The 17,653-nt window shown below is 38.1% G+C and overlaps 1 protein-coding gene across 1 annotated transcript in view; it reads right to left on the bottom strand.

Moving 5' to 3' along the window:
- NKAIN3 (sodium/potassium transporting ATPase interacting 3) overlaps window positions 1-17,653 on the bottom strand; it is a gene marked incomplete at both ends in the record, with an annotated part of 363,381 nt that overhangs the window by 172,774 nt on the left and 172,954 nt on the right. Inside the window, 2 exons of the mRNA XM_080610873.1 lie at window positions 10,382-10,462; window positions 17,472-17,609. Of these exons, the coding sequence (XP_080466999.1) occupies window positions 10,382-10,462; window positions 17,472-17,609 (219 nt within the window). The remainder of the gene's footprint in view (window positions 1-10,381; window positions 10,463-17,471; window positions 17,610-17,653) is intronic.

Raw genomic sequence — 17,653 nt, 5'->3', positions numbered from 1 at the left:
GAACACCAATTCTGTTTTAAAAACATATTTTACTGGTGCTGATTGTATATAGTATTGTGAACCACTGTAAAAGTCACCTGAAAGGATATGAAATGTAATTTTCGCACCATCTGGAATGTAGTCCTGATTAAGCTGTTCAGCAATGTGATTGTATCACCTAAACAAAATAATTCACATCAGAATGACACATTCTCCAGTTTCAGTGGCATTTATCTGTGTCCCATTTGTTCCATGTAATTTTTTTTCCAGAATGACCTTATGCTCAAATTGTGTCACCAAGCTAGCTGCATGTTAATTCTCTTTCCAAGATTAAGCATGTATTTCATTAAAACTTACATGATACTACAGCTTTATACAATAGAGTGAAACAGACAGAATATCAAATCACTTTGGTTTTGTGAAATCTGGAACACCAAAAAAACCCAACTAAGTCTCTTCAGCTAAAATAGAAGTCTTTGAGGCTAGTTCATTGTTGAAAATTTTGAATTGAAGGAATGCGTACTGATTTCAGCGCTAGAGTACTAACAGATTAATACTCTTCTGCTCTTTGATTTGCATTGTTTGCGGTTTTTTTTTGGGGGGGAGTGGATTATTTGTTTGTTAAAGAGAGCATATATTAAGGCATCTTCTTAAGCGTTCTGCGGTTAGCATTCCTTTAGTTTTATTTTCAAAAGGCATGCATGAATGTGTAGTTATTCTGTTTTTTTGGCTGAGAATGTAAATTGCAAATAAAAAGATAATTTATTTTTCCATAGCTTCACCATTATGAATTGATAGTTGGTGGCTAGTTGTTTTCTAACTTTTCATGGAAATAATCATTGTATTCTAAACAGAAACTACCATATGCAATTTCCGCTCCTGCACGTACTGATGTCAGCCTAACACAACATGAAAAAATACTGTTTGCATATACCATTGAAAGGCACACCACCAACACACTGAATCTATGAGTAACAGTACCTAATACCAGCCAAGGCCAGAGCTATTATTCTGAAGCGCAGAAATGTTGTTTCTATTCAATATTACACTGAATAACTTCACAGCAAATTGGTTCCCAGGTTTATTGCCAAAGCAATTAAAAATTCAAAAGGTTGCTGTTTGAAGAGAACATTATGGAAAAGTATTAAATACAACTGAACCTAGAGATTATTTCTGTTTATGGTGAGAGAGCAGCAGGATGGGAGGAACAACTTGTATAAGGAAAGTCATATTAGAAGTTCATATTTTAGCAAACACATTTCAGTGTAATGTTTATTGTAGAAAAGGGCAAAAGAACAAAAAGGAGACAACTGGTTCTAAAACCTTTTTATATTAAAAAAATCCCAACAAACTATTACTTTTGAGAGCTGCTTCAAAGAAAGAATGAAGGCCAAGGGAATTAAATGGATTATATGATGCAAGCATTGAAACTTGTGTCTGTTTTTCTTTACCTTTATATTAGTTTAATTCTATTTACTTAAATGGTGTTTAATTCTATTTACTTAAATGGTGTTTAATTAGCATTCCTCCTTTTTCCATGTCACAGAAGATTCTGGAACATGACTTTCAAAACGACAATTTACTAAACCCTTTTGGAAGAATAAAGTTGGGGAAAGAAGGCAAAAGGGTCCAAACCTCAAAGAAACAAAACCAATCCTTTAATTAGGTTTATTTTCTGCAAGTTGAATTTTATTAGCACACACACTAGAAAGAGATTATATTTAAGTACTGCTATAAAATGAGTTATTTGTAATGACTAGAAACTGCAGAATGCCTACAGCTACATCCACTGCTGTATCATGATGCGTTATTCCTGCACACTACAGCTAGTAGCAGCTGATGGCATCAGCTGAAGTAAATGGACATATAGTAGTGGGGAGAGTATGAAGGTAATGGGTATAAGAGATGCTGACCAAAGCAACTGGTATGAATCAAATGTGTGCGGGAAAAAATTCTCAGCTGAGTTCGAAATGAATGTATGCATCATGTCCAGAAGCAAAGAAATATACTATTATCACTCTCAGATTGTCCTCAGTGAAGGATGTGCTGCTGTGAAAGGCAATGATTTGTGTTCAATTAAAAATCCATTGAAAGAAACAGAAAGCACATGAGTCTTATCTGTAACAGAGGTCTAATCTCTATCAGGAGTGAACAGCAATGATGTATCACTCTGAATTGGTGTCACACAGCTGAACACCAAAACCCCATCCCTGCATGCTCAAGAACTGCTGTCAGCCACCTTGCAGCCTCAACTGGGATGTCCCATTTTCTGTGTCCCTACACATCTGCTGGGGAAAAAAGCCAGAGACACCCCAAACTCCCAAGCTGGAATGCCACTCCCTTCAAAAATTAATAAGACTGATTTCATTAAAGATGTAGTTTTGAGCCTTCAACTTGCATTCATATTTTCAACATTCCTACCCTAAACCATCCATGGACACTAACTTGGGGTTTTCTTTTGACAGAGGCTTATTTTTATAGATTAAAAACAGTGGGGCATAAGAGTTACCCAGCGATACGGCTTTTTAACAGCTTTAGATCCTATTCGGTGCCTTATTATTAAGAAAAGCTTCCCCTGATCTCCAACCAAATCTTCTTTGCCACATGCTCAGCAAATTATTTCTTGCCCTTCTTCCCAGTGGATATGAAAAAACTTCATCTCTTTCCTCCACGTAAAATCACTTACATGTGAGTAGATGTACTATGACCTACCTTCAGCCTCCTGCTTAGACAAGGAAGTCTTTCACATTCCATCTGCTGATTTTCCATACTGGTTTTATGGATGCTTCCAACTTTGTCCACGAGCTTTTTGGACTGGGCTATTCCATAGAGCTAATTATGATGCTAATTACACCAAAATAATTGTCTCTGTTTTCTCACATCAACCCAAATTAGAATGAGAATCACATTTACTTTCATATTGCTAGCCATAAATTTAAGCAACTCTTATGCTCTCATTTCAGATTTTAAAAAAGACATAAGCATATACCTTTACATCTCTATTAATTACAAAACGGCTTTTAAAGGTTTTAATCTTAACTTACTCCATTTAAGATCATTAGATGTAACTGCACAACAATTAAGGATTGGCAGACATGCACCAGATAGAATAAATTGGATTCCATGAGTAGCCAGGATAAAGTCCACATAATTAGCCCCCATTCTGATGCACAGCATTTTGTTTAGAAAAGAGTACCAGATTTCTATTCATGTAGTCTATTACTAAGTAATTTATTAGTCCATTTTGTCCTTGGATGGAATAAATTGTTAGTTTTAACAGTTATAATTCTATCCTTCAACTACAGATCCAAATAAGCGTTCATCCTATAGTTCTGTCTCAATAAATTTGACTGGGAGCCCTACAGATTCTGAGCTTCCATTGATAAAAGTAAGTATTACAAGGAAAAAATATATAAAAGATGTTTGTTTTATTAATTAACATATGCAAAATTTCCTTTGGCTTCAGGGGAAAGGTTAAATTAGTGTCAAAGGCACATTAAGACAGTTCACACTCATCTACATTCAGTACCTAAAACTAAGGATGTGATAAACATAAGCTGTTTTAGAAGTAGCTTCCTACTGAAAATATATGAATGTTTGCCATACAAATCCTTAGTCAAAAGCAATGAAAGAGTCAGTTGACAGAGAGCTCAATCTTGGGACCTAACTTAAAGAAATCCAGAATAAAGCAAAGTTCATGCTCAAGAAGCATGCCATAGAAAAAAAAATTAAACGTGAAGAACAAGAAGAAACATCGTAAGAAAAGAAAAGAAAAGAGCTCATCACCATTGCCTAGCTGCTTAGGTAAGGTAAATCAAATGACATGAAAGGAGCACACTGCACTGGAATGCTGCCATACATTTACTGAATAAAGGCATTAACACATGCAAACATCACTAACACTCAATAAAACACAGCAGAAAAATCATCTAAAGAAAAGTATCAGTTGGAACAGAAAATTATAAATACAAATAAACACAGCTATTTTCATACTGGATCTGAAGGGGTATAAATGATAGAAATATTAGCTGCACACACTAAACAAATGAAGCGTCCTTTGTACAGAAGTACATAACAAAATGTATTGCTGGGGATGGAGGGCTGGTTTATACAAGTTAGAAGTTCTCGTCCATATTTAAGAAGTACATACAATATTTCAAAATAACAGCTTCTGGTGTTGTATCAGGTAAGATGCAATCAATGTTTATTTTCAAATGCTCTTTAGAGAACTTTCTTTTACCTCTTATTCCTTGAGATTTGTGTTTATGTCTATGTACATTGTCTATATTCTCGAATGTAGCAATTAGAACACATTTTCATTTCAAGACAGAACAAGATCCAAATAACTAATGAGCTCACGTATGGATGTAGCAATCTGTCATTCTGCAGCGGAGGATTAAAAGGTCATGTTATAATAGCAGCTTTGTTTCTCTCATATGGAGTAGTTAACATCAAAAATTATGCTTTCAATTTCATAAGTAATAAAAAAATACAGACAAATTTCCTGTTTCATAAGGGTGTGTTTTCACTGCTAAAAAGCAGGAAAAAATTCAGTTAACACAAAAAAAGAATTATATGGGTATATTTATTTTATTTCTGATCAAATAAAATTTCTTTAGCCCTGAAAAAGGCATTAAAATTTTATGTGCACATCTGTATCATAAGTGAAAGAGTTTGCCTTATATGTTGTCTATAAGGTAGTTAGAGGAAACCTTTACACATTAGGTTTCTACTTACAACACTTGGCTGTGGGAGAGCCATGTTAATTTCCCTTTCACACCTGAGAAGACTTGAATGCATATCAGCTTTTTCCCAGGAGATTGCTTGAATTACCATACTGTAGCTACTGGGAGTGCTTCCACAGGAAGCTCTTCTGTGAAGCTTTATCTCGTTAAACAAAATAATATGATCTTAATTGGAGCAGGGACTGAGATTCAAGTGAATTCCTTGACAACAAGCCTACAGTTATATTTACAGTATTTTAGTTTGAAGCTTACTCTAGCCTACCAGCTTCCACCCTCATGTCTACCAGTTTGGCCCTCCACATTATTAAAAACAAATGTGGGGAGTTTGGGTATATACGAAACTGAATTTATTTTCTCCCTCCCCCTCACATTACTTTAAAACATGAAACGTGTTTGCAACTAAAAATGAACTTTCCATGCCGCTCTTGTGAAGAAATATCACATTTTACTGAAAGAATGGAAAGGATCAAGTCACATACATCGTAGGTGGCGGAAGATTTCATCACTCTTTATTAAGAAAAGTTTAAAGATCTTGGTATACCAGAACCATAAACTTTAAATTAAATATCAAACTGTTCCTTAAAAAAAAAAATTAAAAAATCAGTTTACCAGGAAAATCTGAACATTATGCATTATCATTGAAGGAAAAAAGTTTCAAACTCTCACAGCAAAGAACATGCCTAAATTACCTATCTCCTTCTCATTCAAATTTTCCGTTAACTGAAGTGGAACTTCTTGGCAGAATGAAAACAGTGAATATTCAAAGGAGATCTTCCTTTCTACTGCAAGAATAAGATCTGAGCAAAATTTCAGTGGTGGTGGGGTTCCTATTAGGACATTTGAAAAGTCTGTCCGCATTGTATGCATACTCCAAGTGAAGATACTGAATTAAAATTGCCGTTATTGCACCAGGTTATATTTCCTGATAGTATTTGAGATCAAAGACCCAATAAATTCTTGGGACTCCAAGCAACAGCTAATTCTGATCAGAGCAACTATAAACATGATAGTGCTTAAAACAAACAAGCGAACAAAAATAAGTCAACTGCCAGACAGCATCCTAATTTTCCCTGAAAGTATGTCAACAGATATTAAAAATTATATTCAATCTGCATTCATTTCAGAAACAAACCCTTTTTTTTTTAATGGAAAAATAGAACAATAGCAAGAAAAAAGGTGAATACTTTCTGCCATTCTTTCAATGCTGAGAAAAGAGCCATCCCTGAAAAGCTTCTGATGGTATTTGATTTCCCAAACACAGTAATGTACATTGATAACAGCACCTTTCTGTATCACGCCTAACACAGGAGCATGTCCACAGAAAGCAATGATGAAATTTATAGGCTATCATGTTGTTCAAAATATGAGCCCTAATTAAACCAATGTCAAACACCTATCACTTTGTAAATACCCAGGATTTTATGTGTATTCTGCAAAAAAGACCTCAGCCTCTTGATGACTGCATTATCTCCAGTACAGTTTTCAGAAACATCATTAAAAGGATTTCAAATTCCATGGTTTAATGAACAAAATTCTTGATTCGATCATTACTAGCTTGGCCTCGATACTGGTACCTTTCATATAATCTATACAAGAATAGTTAACTTCCATGAAAATAATTTTGCATGTATCACCTACTTTCCACAAAAACTACGTCTCAAATGCTGTAATTATAAACCACAACATAAAAATTACACTAAAATTCTGATATCAACCAAAGTACATACTAATAAAAGGGGTTTTTCTCAACTGCTGAGTAATATTTTTGCTACTATTTCTCTGCATTGTGATTTGTCATATATATTAAGTAAGAAGACCTAAAAGTGAAACACAGTGATTAAACTGAAAGATTCGAGATTTCAGTTCAAACCTGTTGGTTTACAATTCTCTCACACGAAAGATATGATCAGAATCTTTTGCAATAAGTGGAAAGACAACTCAAATTTTCACAAAGTCAGGGGTCAGACTAAAAGTTTCACTTAATTCCTAATCACTTAGATAAAAACACTAACTACATATAAAAATATAATAGGCACTATAAAAACAGTCATCACCAACTGATTGAAAAAATACAAACTCTATAATGAAAATGAACAATTACTTTGGGGATTTATCACTTCCATGTGGTACTCTTCTGTTCATCTAATAGATTTTAAAATCAGAACATACCAATACGATCATTTATTTTGATAGTCTATGAAATGCACTAATTTCCTGATCAAGCCTATGACTTCTGGCAAACTACATCATATCTGCTGCAGCTTTTCATTATAAAATTTTATCACCAAAGGAATCTATCACTGAAAGCTTTAATTTTAATGTAATTTTTACTGAGTACATTAAATTTCATTTCTTATTAAATAGTTTTCACTAGTTTTCTGTTTGTTGTCAGTCAAAAGTTAGGATTTTTAATGCTGAACCCCAAAAAGCAAGTAGATTACAAATGTTCTCATCTGAACTGAGCTAAAAGCAATGCATGAATTAACCGTGATGTAGTTCATACCTCTAAATCTGCTATCAATATAATGGGGTCATTTATTCTATTAATAATACCGGGATCAGCATGTGCTATGGGCACACAATGACTGGAATCATTTAAGTATGAATGTGGTAACCAAAGATCAGCATCATATATGTCCAGCAAGAGGATAAAAAACAGCAGATGCTGTATAGAACTTACTGTATATACAATGCTGAATATGAACTATGCTAATGGATGTGCTACCTTGTATGAAGGTGTCCTGGTTTAGCAGTAGCAGTCATTTTTTCTGCTGGTGCAGCACTGTGGTTTTGACTTTCGGCCTGGGAAAAATATTGATAAAGCCGATGTTTTCAGTTGCTGGTCAGAATGTTTACCCTGACCAAGGACTTTGTGAGTCTCATGCGCTGCCAGGGAGGAGGAGAAGCCAGGAGGAAGCAGGGACAGGACACCTGACCCAAACTAACCAAAGAGGTATTCCATACCACAGCACGTCATGCCCAGGATGTAGAACTGAGAGTTCCCGGAAGGGCTGGAGCACTGCAGGGTGGGGGTGAGGTACCGGTTGGTGAGCAGTTGTATTCTCTTCCTTGTTATTTCCTTTATCATTATTATTATGGTGGTAGCAGTAGTGGTTTGTGTTATACCTTAGTTATTAAACTGTTCTTATCTCAATCCGTGGGAGTTGCATTCTTTTGATTCTCCTCCCCGTCCCTCCAGAAGCGGGGGGAAGAAAGGTGGGGGGGGAAGTGGACTGCGTGGTTCTGATTTACGGCCTGGGCTTAAACCACGACAGTTCTTTTTTGGCGCCCAACGTGGGGCAGGAAGGGTTGAGATAACAACAGATCTGACTGAGGCACAATGCTGATTTATGGGCTCTCAAAGTTGTTCTTTTTGATACCACAGTTTCTGTATGTCGTAGCTTGCTTGGAGCCGGTATTTGCTGTGTTAGTGTTTATCAAGTGTGGGCCTTGGGCTAAGGTTCTTGTTTCATTGCACTTTATGGTAATGGCTTGCGATACAGGGGGGCTCCGGCAGCAGGGCGGGATGGACGTGGCCGTGGACTTGTACCTGGCCGTCCCGCTGCTCTTCACTGTCCTGGCCCTCGTCCTCGCCTCCGTCTGTGTGAGGCTGCGGGGGGCTGAGGGGGAGCAGCCCCGGGAGTCGGCGGCGGCCGAAGCGGCCCGGGAGAGCGGCTCCGGGGACCAAGCGGCGGCGGGAGCGGGGCCGGAGGCCAGGAAGGAGGCGGCTGCCGAGGAGGCCGGGAAGGAGGCAACTGCCGAGCAGCGGGAGGAGGCGGCGGAGGAGCCGAGCCCCACAGCCGAGCCCAGCCCCGCGGCGGCCGAGAGCATCCCCCAGCAGCAGCACACCCAGCCCCGGGAGCCTGAGCCGCAGGAGGATGCAGGAGACCCCGCAGCACTTTCCAGCAAGGCAGAGGAGGAAGATCTGGACTCGGAAGAAGAGAAGCTGGTGGTGAGAGAGCCTTCAAGCACAGCAGCATCATTTGAGAGTTCTGAAGGGTTTGAATGGCCTCTGGGTACCCTTGGAACCTGCCCGCTGATTGTGATGGGGATCACCATGTTGGCACACACACAGAGTGTGTTTTACCCACAACCATTTTGTCTGATCCCAAGAGTCAAGCAGAGTCAGGTTTGGGTCTTGTCTGGGTTTAGACAATACAGGGGGACCGAGAGGTTTTCCCCAAGGCTGGACAGTCATGAGTGTCACGGTGTGTGGGACAGTATGGGCGAGTATCTAATCCACTGGGCCCCTCCAGTGTTTTGGAAGCGTCGGAGATGGAAGGCAGCTGTGTGGAGTCCCCGACGACAAGTTGCAGAGACTGCTGCAGGGGAGGATGAATTATTTTGAGCCTGGTGGGCCCGTGACACTTCAGGCCATCAGGGCAGAGATGCAACATAGAGATGGACTCATGATCAAGGGATGGACTGTGCAATGGGCCTCTCCTGCTCTGAAAGACTGTTACAAGTGATGGTATATTGAAAATGTGGGATCTGAGCATGACGTGAATGGTATGGTAATAAGGGGTGGATACTGTCCTGGTTTAGCAGTAGCAGTCATTTTTTCTGCTGGTGCAGCACTGTGGTTTTGACTTTCGGCCTGGGAAAAATATTGATAAAGCCGATGTTTTCAGTTGCTGGTCAGAATGTTTACCCTGACCAAGGACTTTGTGAGTCTCATGCGCTGCCAGGGAGGAGGAGAAGCCGGGAGGAAGCAGAGACAGGACACCTGACCCAAACTAACCAAAGAGGTATTCCATACCACAGCACGTCATGCCCAGGATGTAGAACTGAGAGTTCCCGGAAGGGCTGGAGCACTGCAGGGTGGGGGTGAGGTACCGGTTGGTGAGCGGTTGTATTCTCTTCCTTGTTATTTCCTTTATCATTATTATTATGGTGGTAGCAGTAGTGGTTTGTGTTATACCTTAGTTATTAAAACTGTTCTTATCTCAACCCATGGGAGTTGCATTCTTTTGATTCTCCTCCCCGTCCCTCCAGAAGCGGGGGGAAGAAAGGTGGGGGGGGAAGTGGACTGCGTGGTTCTGATTTACGGCCTGGGCTTAAACCACGACAGAAGGCAACACACATCTTGATACCTTCAGCAAACATTTCTGCACTAATTGCAGGTTTGAATAAGGAATCTGTGACCTAGAGCATTGAGTACCATGAAAAGGAAAGTTTTATTCAGATGCGAAAAGAGTTACCCTTTGCCGTTTGTTCTTTTATGATAAAGAATCAACATTCTCACCGTGAGACCAATTTGCTCAACAAGTTATTACATTAACCTTCTTTGTAATTTTCTTTGGCTGCTTTCACAGCAGTCTCGGAAATTCAGATACACTTTTCATGCACACTTGAAATTTCAACAATCAAAAAGAACCTCAAATTTTGCACTGAACAACCTTCCCCCCACTCCTCAAGATGGTACTTCAGAAGGCAACGGTATTTCAGATTCAGAGCATATATATACTTCAAACCCATGACTATTTACTATCAAAGACAAGATCAAGCACTGGAGTTCTCATCAGAGGGGAACTCCAAAGATCAAATTGTATCTTCAAACAACCACATTTTTCCTCTATGGCTCCAGCCTTCTAAAATCTGAGAGTCCTGCTGTTAAAACACCCTCCCATAAACCTGAAGAAGGATAAGTGACCTACCTTAGAAAGTCCGCCTACTTCCAAATAGAAGCAGATAATGAAAACATTCCAGGTGACCCACAGGGCAGTCCACACCGTGTACTAAACACAAAGCCGGATGAAAGCAAAAAGACAGAAAAATAAAATGTGAAGATGAAAGGACCTTATACTGAGCAGATCAATAATAAAAAAACTTATATCAATAAGCATTGTTCTTCTGGGAACAGCCAAGACAGAGAGTTCAGAAAAGGAGTTCTCCCTGCAGAAGTCCCCTGAGAACCATGGGAAATTACAAATCCAATACTCGTTGCTGCTCTAAATAAATACCAGTAAAACAGATTTATTGTTTACAGCTTTATACTATCCTACTGATGCCAATTAAGTCCAAAATGCTGTTTTGGGGGCAACTGTGACTCATTCGTAAGTCATGATTTAGCTCTGTTAAAGGAGATTTCAGAATAGTAAAGTAATTGAAATAGGCAAATATTGTTAAAATAATATTTAAATATTATCAAGAAATACAAAAGAAAAAAAGACACCAAATAAAATAGATCTATTGATGTGATAATTTAGATTTAAAAAAAAAATCAAATGAGCAAAGGATAAATTTGATCTCTTAAGAATCATGAGATCATAGAATCATATAATGGTTAGGGTTGGAAAGAACCTTAAAATCATCTAGTTCCAACCCCCCTGTCATTGGCAGGGATGCCTCACACTAGACCAGGTTGCTCAAGGCCCCATCCACCTTGGCCTTGTACACTGCCACTCACAGCTTCCTTGGATAGCCTGTTCCAGTGCCTCACCACCCTTACAGTAAAGAATTCATTCCTTACATCCAACCTAAATCTCTCTGTTTCAGTTTGTCCTCTCGCTACAGTCTCTGATGAAGAGTCCCTCTCCAGCACTCTTGTAGGTCCCCTTCAGATACTGGAAGGCTGCTCTGAGGTCTCCACACAGCCTTCTCTTCTTCAGGCAGAACAGCCCCAACTTTCTTAGCCTGTCTTTGTATCAGAGGTATGGGAGGAGTCTTTCAATATAAGGTATTTTAATTATATTAAAAATAACTCACTACTCCAGCCCTTGTGGCCATGAACCTGATCCTACAATGCACCCTTAACAGGTGAATGCATCAATATCTTTTCTTGTTTCTCCTGTTCTAGTGCAAGACTGAACTCATACTACATCCACAGCATGAATAGGAGATAAATTTGTCTACCATAAATCATCTTTTGCATTTTAATTGTCAGCATAATGGACTGACCCTGTTTCCTTACAGATGCACTGTTTGCCTACATACAGCTGTAAACTACACCCAGTTAACACTTCGAGCAGTACATCTCAGAAGCATTTCTCTCTGATGGGCTAAGCACACCCTCAGCCACATCGGAGCTACCCCCACCAGAAAAATGCCATGAGCAGCAGCAGCACTACCACTTTACATTATCGTGCTTACAGCCTTCACAGTGGGGAACTGCTGCTAAGCATCCTTTCAAGTCGAATTACCTGTGACCAGATGAGGCTAATATGCTATTGTTTTGCCTCAATACAATCAGTAAAGTTCAACACCCTAATCTATAATATGCTGGATCCCATTTCCATCACATGGGTGCCACCAGTTTGGCTTTCTTTGGCAGTGTTGGATTATGTTCCACTCTTCCTTCCCCTCCCTGTGATGTATAATGAAAGGTTCAGGTGAAGAGGGTTAAATTTTTCCCCATTTTGATTACCCACACATGCATACAGTCATTTCTGTACACCAAACAGGTTAACTTCTTTAATTTAATTTCTTAGGAGGCACTTAGGCAGTTTGGATATGGCTATGGCATAAGAAGTAGGTCATTAATAAACAAAATGAGAGTAATGGTCCTAAGGCCATTTTCTCTGGCTTACAAAGAGGGGCACTGTGGCAACTGAAGGCTGGATAATTATAAAATAGACGAAGCTGCTGTGGTCTGCGAGCAGTATAAGGTCTGTACTATCTATAAGATTAACTTAAAAGAGGATAACACGTTTTACTACATTTGCTGACTTTGTACTAACTCATCATATGCTCCTGATTTTTCAACATACGTCCTCAGAGCATCAAGTGATGAGCATTCAAAATCAATGGACACTTAATACAAGCCCAGTTGCATGTAAAAAGCAGATTTCAGAATATTCAGGAGAATTCCCCTTTTTAAGAAAGAAATTTTTATCTGTCCATGAACAAAATCTGTCATCACAACAACAGGAAACCTACTTGATCTGCCAGGCAAAGCCAAATCTGTTAATGGCTTTATCCTGTCCCATGGGCACCAATGACAACTCTCAATTACACAGGAAAAAACTGTCTGAATGTGCTTTGCCAGGCCAAGCTAGGCTGGTTTACACAGTCAGGACCTGTTTGGTTCCTTATCCACTGTGAGGATTACGGGAAGGTACTGCAGGTGCAGTTCCAGCTGCTGTGCATGGAAAAGCTCCTCCTATACACTCACTGAACTACAGTAACATGAATTTAAGCTCCCCTTTACTTTAAGTACATAATAATTATATATTCAGTAGTTAGTATTATATAGTTTTTTAAAGTGAAAAAGTTATTGCCAAATTAGAAAACACATGGTTTTGGATACCTAAGTAGCAGATTTTTTAATTTGTATAGTGTTATAGGCACTTAAGGAAGACTACATTAAAGAAAGGCTTTAAGACAGCAAAAGAAAGAAAGCAAAATTTGGAAATGCCACAATTCTGATTTAATTTTTCTATTTTGTGGCTGTGCAATACCATGCAAACATTAATTAAAGCACCATAGGTATATTTTTGTTTTAGAAGACCTTACCTCCCTTGATACATTTTATGAACAGCTAACTCAATAATTCTCTTTGTTGCTCAGACCCTGCTCTAAGGACAGAATGTTAATTTCCTCAGGAGGTTTTCTAAGATGCTCATTGCTGTAATGTGTGAGAGCTGAACAAACATTAACTAATTTACTTTACGTTATAAAGGAATGATATAGCTCTCAGAATGCAAATGATGTTTTGATACACGCAGAGATTACATTCAGAAATATTCATACATTATAGGCATCCAACCTGAGTCGCTTAAGAGTTCATTTTCAGAGCACTTGGAGCTATAAAGCGCTTTATAAGCTCAGCTGCCTGTGGCTGAGCATTCAGTATTTCTGCAAGTCAGGCCACAAGGTCTCAAGACAAGAACCCAGAATGCAAGGGGAAAACAAAGCATGTGAGAAGTTTGGTTGAAGTGACTCACTTTGTGTCAAAAAAGGTTTCAGTGACTGAAAGATAAAACTCAACTACCTGGCACAGACTTCACAACAAAAACAATCTTTTATTCTTGCTGTCAAATGCCTTATTTTCCCCATGTCTTCTGTTTTCTGCAAATCAAGCTTCTATTCTATAGCTGCAATCATCAGAAAACCCCCAATGTCTGTCCTTTCTATTGCAACTGGAAAAAATTGGTATGCATCCATGTAGTTCAAAACCGCAAATATACAAAAGGATCACAGAAAGATTGCAGAGGACGGCTTTAATAGCAGCTTTTCTTAATTTGAGAGTTTCTCCCTGAAAAAATTGTAATACTTTCTGAGCATTGCGTGTATGTCTGTTCAATCCCCTCTCCCCAGCCAGTGATTCCTTCCCCAGCTGTATGGCCAGCCACATTCACTAACTGTTGGCTCAGCTGGTCTCATGCTCGACATCACAACCCTCACTGTATCTGGCATGAAGAAGGAATTCACCATACAGGTTGAATCAATAAGAAGGGTTGTTTGTTTAGGGGTTTTGTTTGTTTGTTTGTTGGTTGGTTTTGTTTGGGTTTTTTCTTTTATTTTGGTTTTTGGGGGGTTTTTTTGGTTTGGTTTGGTTTGGGTTCTTTTTCTAATTATTTTTTATTTTATATCCCATATGATGCGCTACTTAAAAATTACCTAGACATTTTCATTTACTAAATTCCTTCTCCTCAAAGGACCTAGGACACTGGTGATAACCTTTGCTGCTTTCTCCCCATGATGCACTGTATACATTCTTGCTTTTGTACTTTTGCAGTAAGGATTGTGTACTATGTGGTGTAAGGAAGCACTTAGATACTATTTGGAATGAGTACAACCTAAGCTTTACAGGTTAAATGTCTGTTAGATTACTGTGCAACCCAGTAGGTTCCTTTCAGATCCCTTTCTTAATGCCTCTGCCTCTCTACAATATGATATTTCTATGCCTTTTTTGACTCTACAGGTCATATTGAAATCAGTGCAGAGACACCTTTCACATACCAGTGAAATACAACAATTTCTGGAGTTAAATCATTGTTATTATTGGACACAATGTTACAAAAAGAAAGAGTTAAAGAAAAATGCAAAGGATGGTTTCTCAAACTGAAAGGTAAGGGAGAAAAGGGAAATTTCTAAGTGTGAATACTACAAGGACCATGGGGTCAGTTTAGCATTAATGAATAAACTAATTCAAGTATATATTTAATCTGAAGTGCACCGCCTCCTCTGACAGTGTCTTGACATTAAGAGAAATGAATGTTGGCTCAGGGATAGTTCAAGGGAAAGGCAGCAACTGCTGAGTCATCAGATCATCCCCCTGTAATACCTGGCTGTGCCTCAGAGGCATCAGTACTTGCAGAGCCCTACTTGCTCATATTTGTGAAAGATGACATGGAAACTGCCATATATCAACATATACTGGAACCATAACAACTCAGGACTTATTAGGTAGGATATTCAAAGAGTAATTTTGGATGCCCAAAATCTTTCACATGTGTCTTGAGTGTCTGTAGTAACATTTGCTTGAATACTGTGTAAAGTATCCTGTATAGCCTTTCTTCTGCTTTTGCTTTTTATACCTCTTGGCTTTTCAGGTGTACACGTTGCCTATGAATCATATTATTTAATGGAATAAATTAAGTCAAGTAAAGCAGAGACTTCCAACTAATATTCCCCCTATTTAAGTGTATTATTTTCATCTCTCACTGTTCATGAACACATTTATGTTCAGCTTTGGGCCAGGTTTGTGCAATTTTAGCTACATGACTCATAGTTCAGAAGGCTTTTGAAGTCTCATATCAGAAGTAGAAGCAGGCTTAACCCCCCAACTTTAACAAGTATCCTGTCAACATCTTTAATCAGTTTTAATAGCCTGAAAAATCTTGCTGGTAATAGCAAGTCCTATTAAGAAAGGAAAAGCATGCACAGGGAAATGGATCATAGGAGAGCTCTGGAGCTCCATGACAGGTGTGTTACAGCACAGTTAAAACTGAAATTTAGCTGGTTTTATTTCTTTGCAAATGTTTGTGTAAGTTTTAAATGAGCCAATATGGAAAAATTAGGAACCAGCTATGCACTTTTATGTCCCCTGGGAACTTTGCACTGATTTAATTCAGCCACAAAATATTCAAGTACTGAAAATAGCACATTTGCTTAGTGACAAATTTTTCACAAAAATTGATCTAATTAATACAAAAAACTATTAGAAATAATTATTGAATTAAAACTAATTAGGACACTTGGAGTTAATGCTGTTTCTTCCTCTTTCTCTCTCTCTGTTTCTTAAGCTCTGAGGACTCAGAATTTTACCTATGAGCAAGTGAAATTCCATATTTATTCCAGAATCACCTCCTTATAGTACTGTATCTGAAGGACTGTAGATAAGAAAATATGAGCTACTGGGTTTACCTACTTGGAATGACAATTGTATTCAACAGAGATGCTTTATGGCTCAGCCATTGCGTGGCAGCTCTTAGATGGTAGGGCATTTTTTGGTAGAAAGCTCTCAGTCCAAATTTTATATCACCCAAAGTATTAAGCAGAACTCATTTCTTTACTCAGAATTTAATCTACAATGGCTATGCTTATGCTGCTTTTGTATTTCTTCTCTTCATTTATTCTTGGTCTAAATGACCCATTTAGGTATTTCATTCTTTAATAAAATAAAATTGCTATGCAATTTTACAGATGTTTACCCTCACTTGCTTCCTATGTCTTATGTATAAAATGGAGAACATGAAGCAGAAAAATGAGTCATCAATATATGGATGTATATACACTGCTGCCTAGTTCTTCAACCACAGGTAATAGATAAAAATGTTATTATTCACATCAATCCATTTTCAATTATTTATAGTCTGCTTGTGAAGCTTAGCTAATGTAAGTATAAGGAACATTGGTTGCACTTTTTGTTCACTTATTCTTTTAAGACACGACCAAGAATTACAGGATTCCAGGCTTGACTAGAAAAGATGAAGTTTTTTAAGTATTTGTTTAATGGGTTTTACCCAGTAGACACTTATTTTACCCTTCTCTGAGGGAAAAAACTCCAACTTTCACATCTTAAAATCCATTACTGACAGCACAAATGAAATGCTCCACATACAGGCTCTGCCAAGTAAAGACATAATATTCACCCATTCAGAAGAGACTGAGAAGGAAGAAACAGATATTGTTTTGTTGACCTTTTCTTCACAGCTTTGAAATTTTTTTATTCTTGGTTATGTTGAAAACATGGGAAAAAAATCGAAGAAGCTTCAAGTTACAAGCATCAGAGACAATTTACAACAATTTTGGGTCAAGGCCATAAATACGTATCTCAGCAAAGTATCTCACAAAGTTCAATGTGAGAGGGAGATTTCTTTTGAACCCATGGGCCACATGACCAAAAGAATTTCTACAATCCTTGCTTCTCCCTGTTTAATAGGAACATGTAGCTAAATATAACTTGATCATTAAAATTTTTTATTTTTATTTTATTTTTAATGGCAATTGATTCTGCTTGTCTATTGCAAAGAGAACAATTTGCATTTCTTCATTTATTCTTGGTTTAATTGACCCATTTGGGTATTTCATTCTTTAAAGAATCTTACTAGGGTCTTGTATCATGGTCATGATTTTGGCAGAATTTTCTCTAGGTTACCTATCCTTGATAGCTTCCAAAATCCCAGAAATGCCACTTAGTAGTCCTAAATTTGCAAAATGATATAGAGCCCTCTTAAGTTTCTACAGAAATACCATCTGCTGTTTTGAAACCTTTTGAAACCAATAAAATTCCACTTTGTAATATAACAGGTTTTAAAGCTAATTGGAAAAAAAAAGAAAAAGGTAATAAATGAGACTTACCACGACTATATATCGAGGCCTAAACTGGATGGTTCCAAACAAACCCAAAATGACAACTATTATTTGTAGGAAATTGCCAAGGATAGGAGCCCACTGGAAACCAAGGAAGTCAAAGATCTGTCTCTCTAATGCTGCCAGCTGTAAGAAAACACATAAAAAGAACATCCACTTTTTAATTATGG

This window comes from Psittacula echo (assembly GCF_963264785.1).
Source record: "Psittacula echo genome assembly, chromosome: 2".
NCBI classification, from domain to species: Eukaryota; Metazoa; Chordata; class Aves; order Psittaciformes; family Psittacidae; genus Psittacula; species Psittacula echo.
Note: the sequence above shows the minus strand (reverse complement) of the source record. Positions and strands in the feature narration are given on the sequence as shown.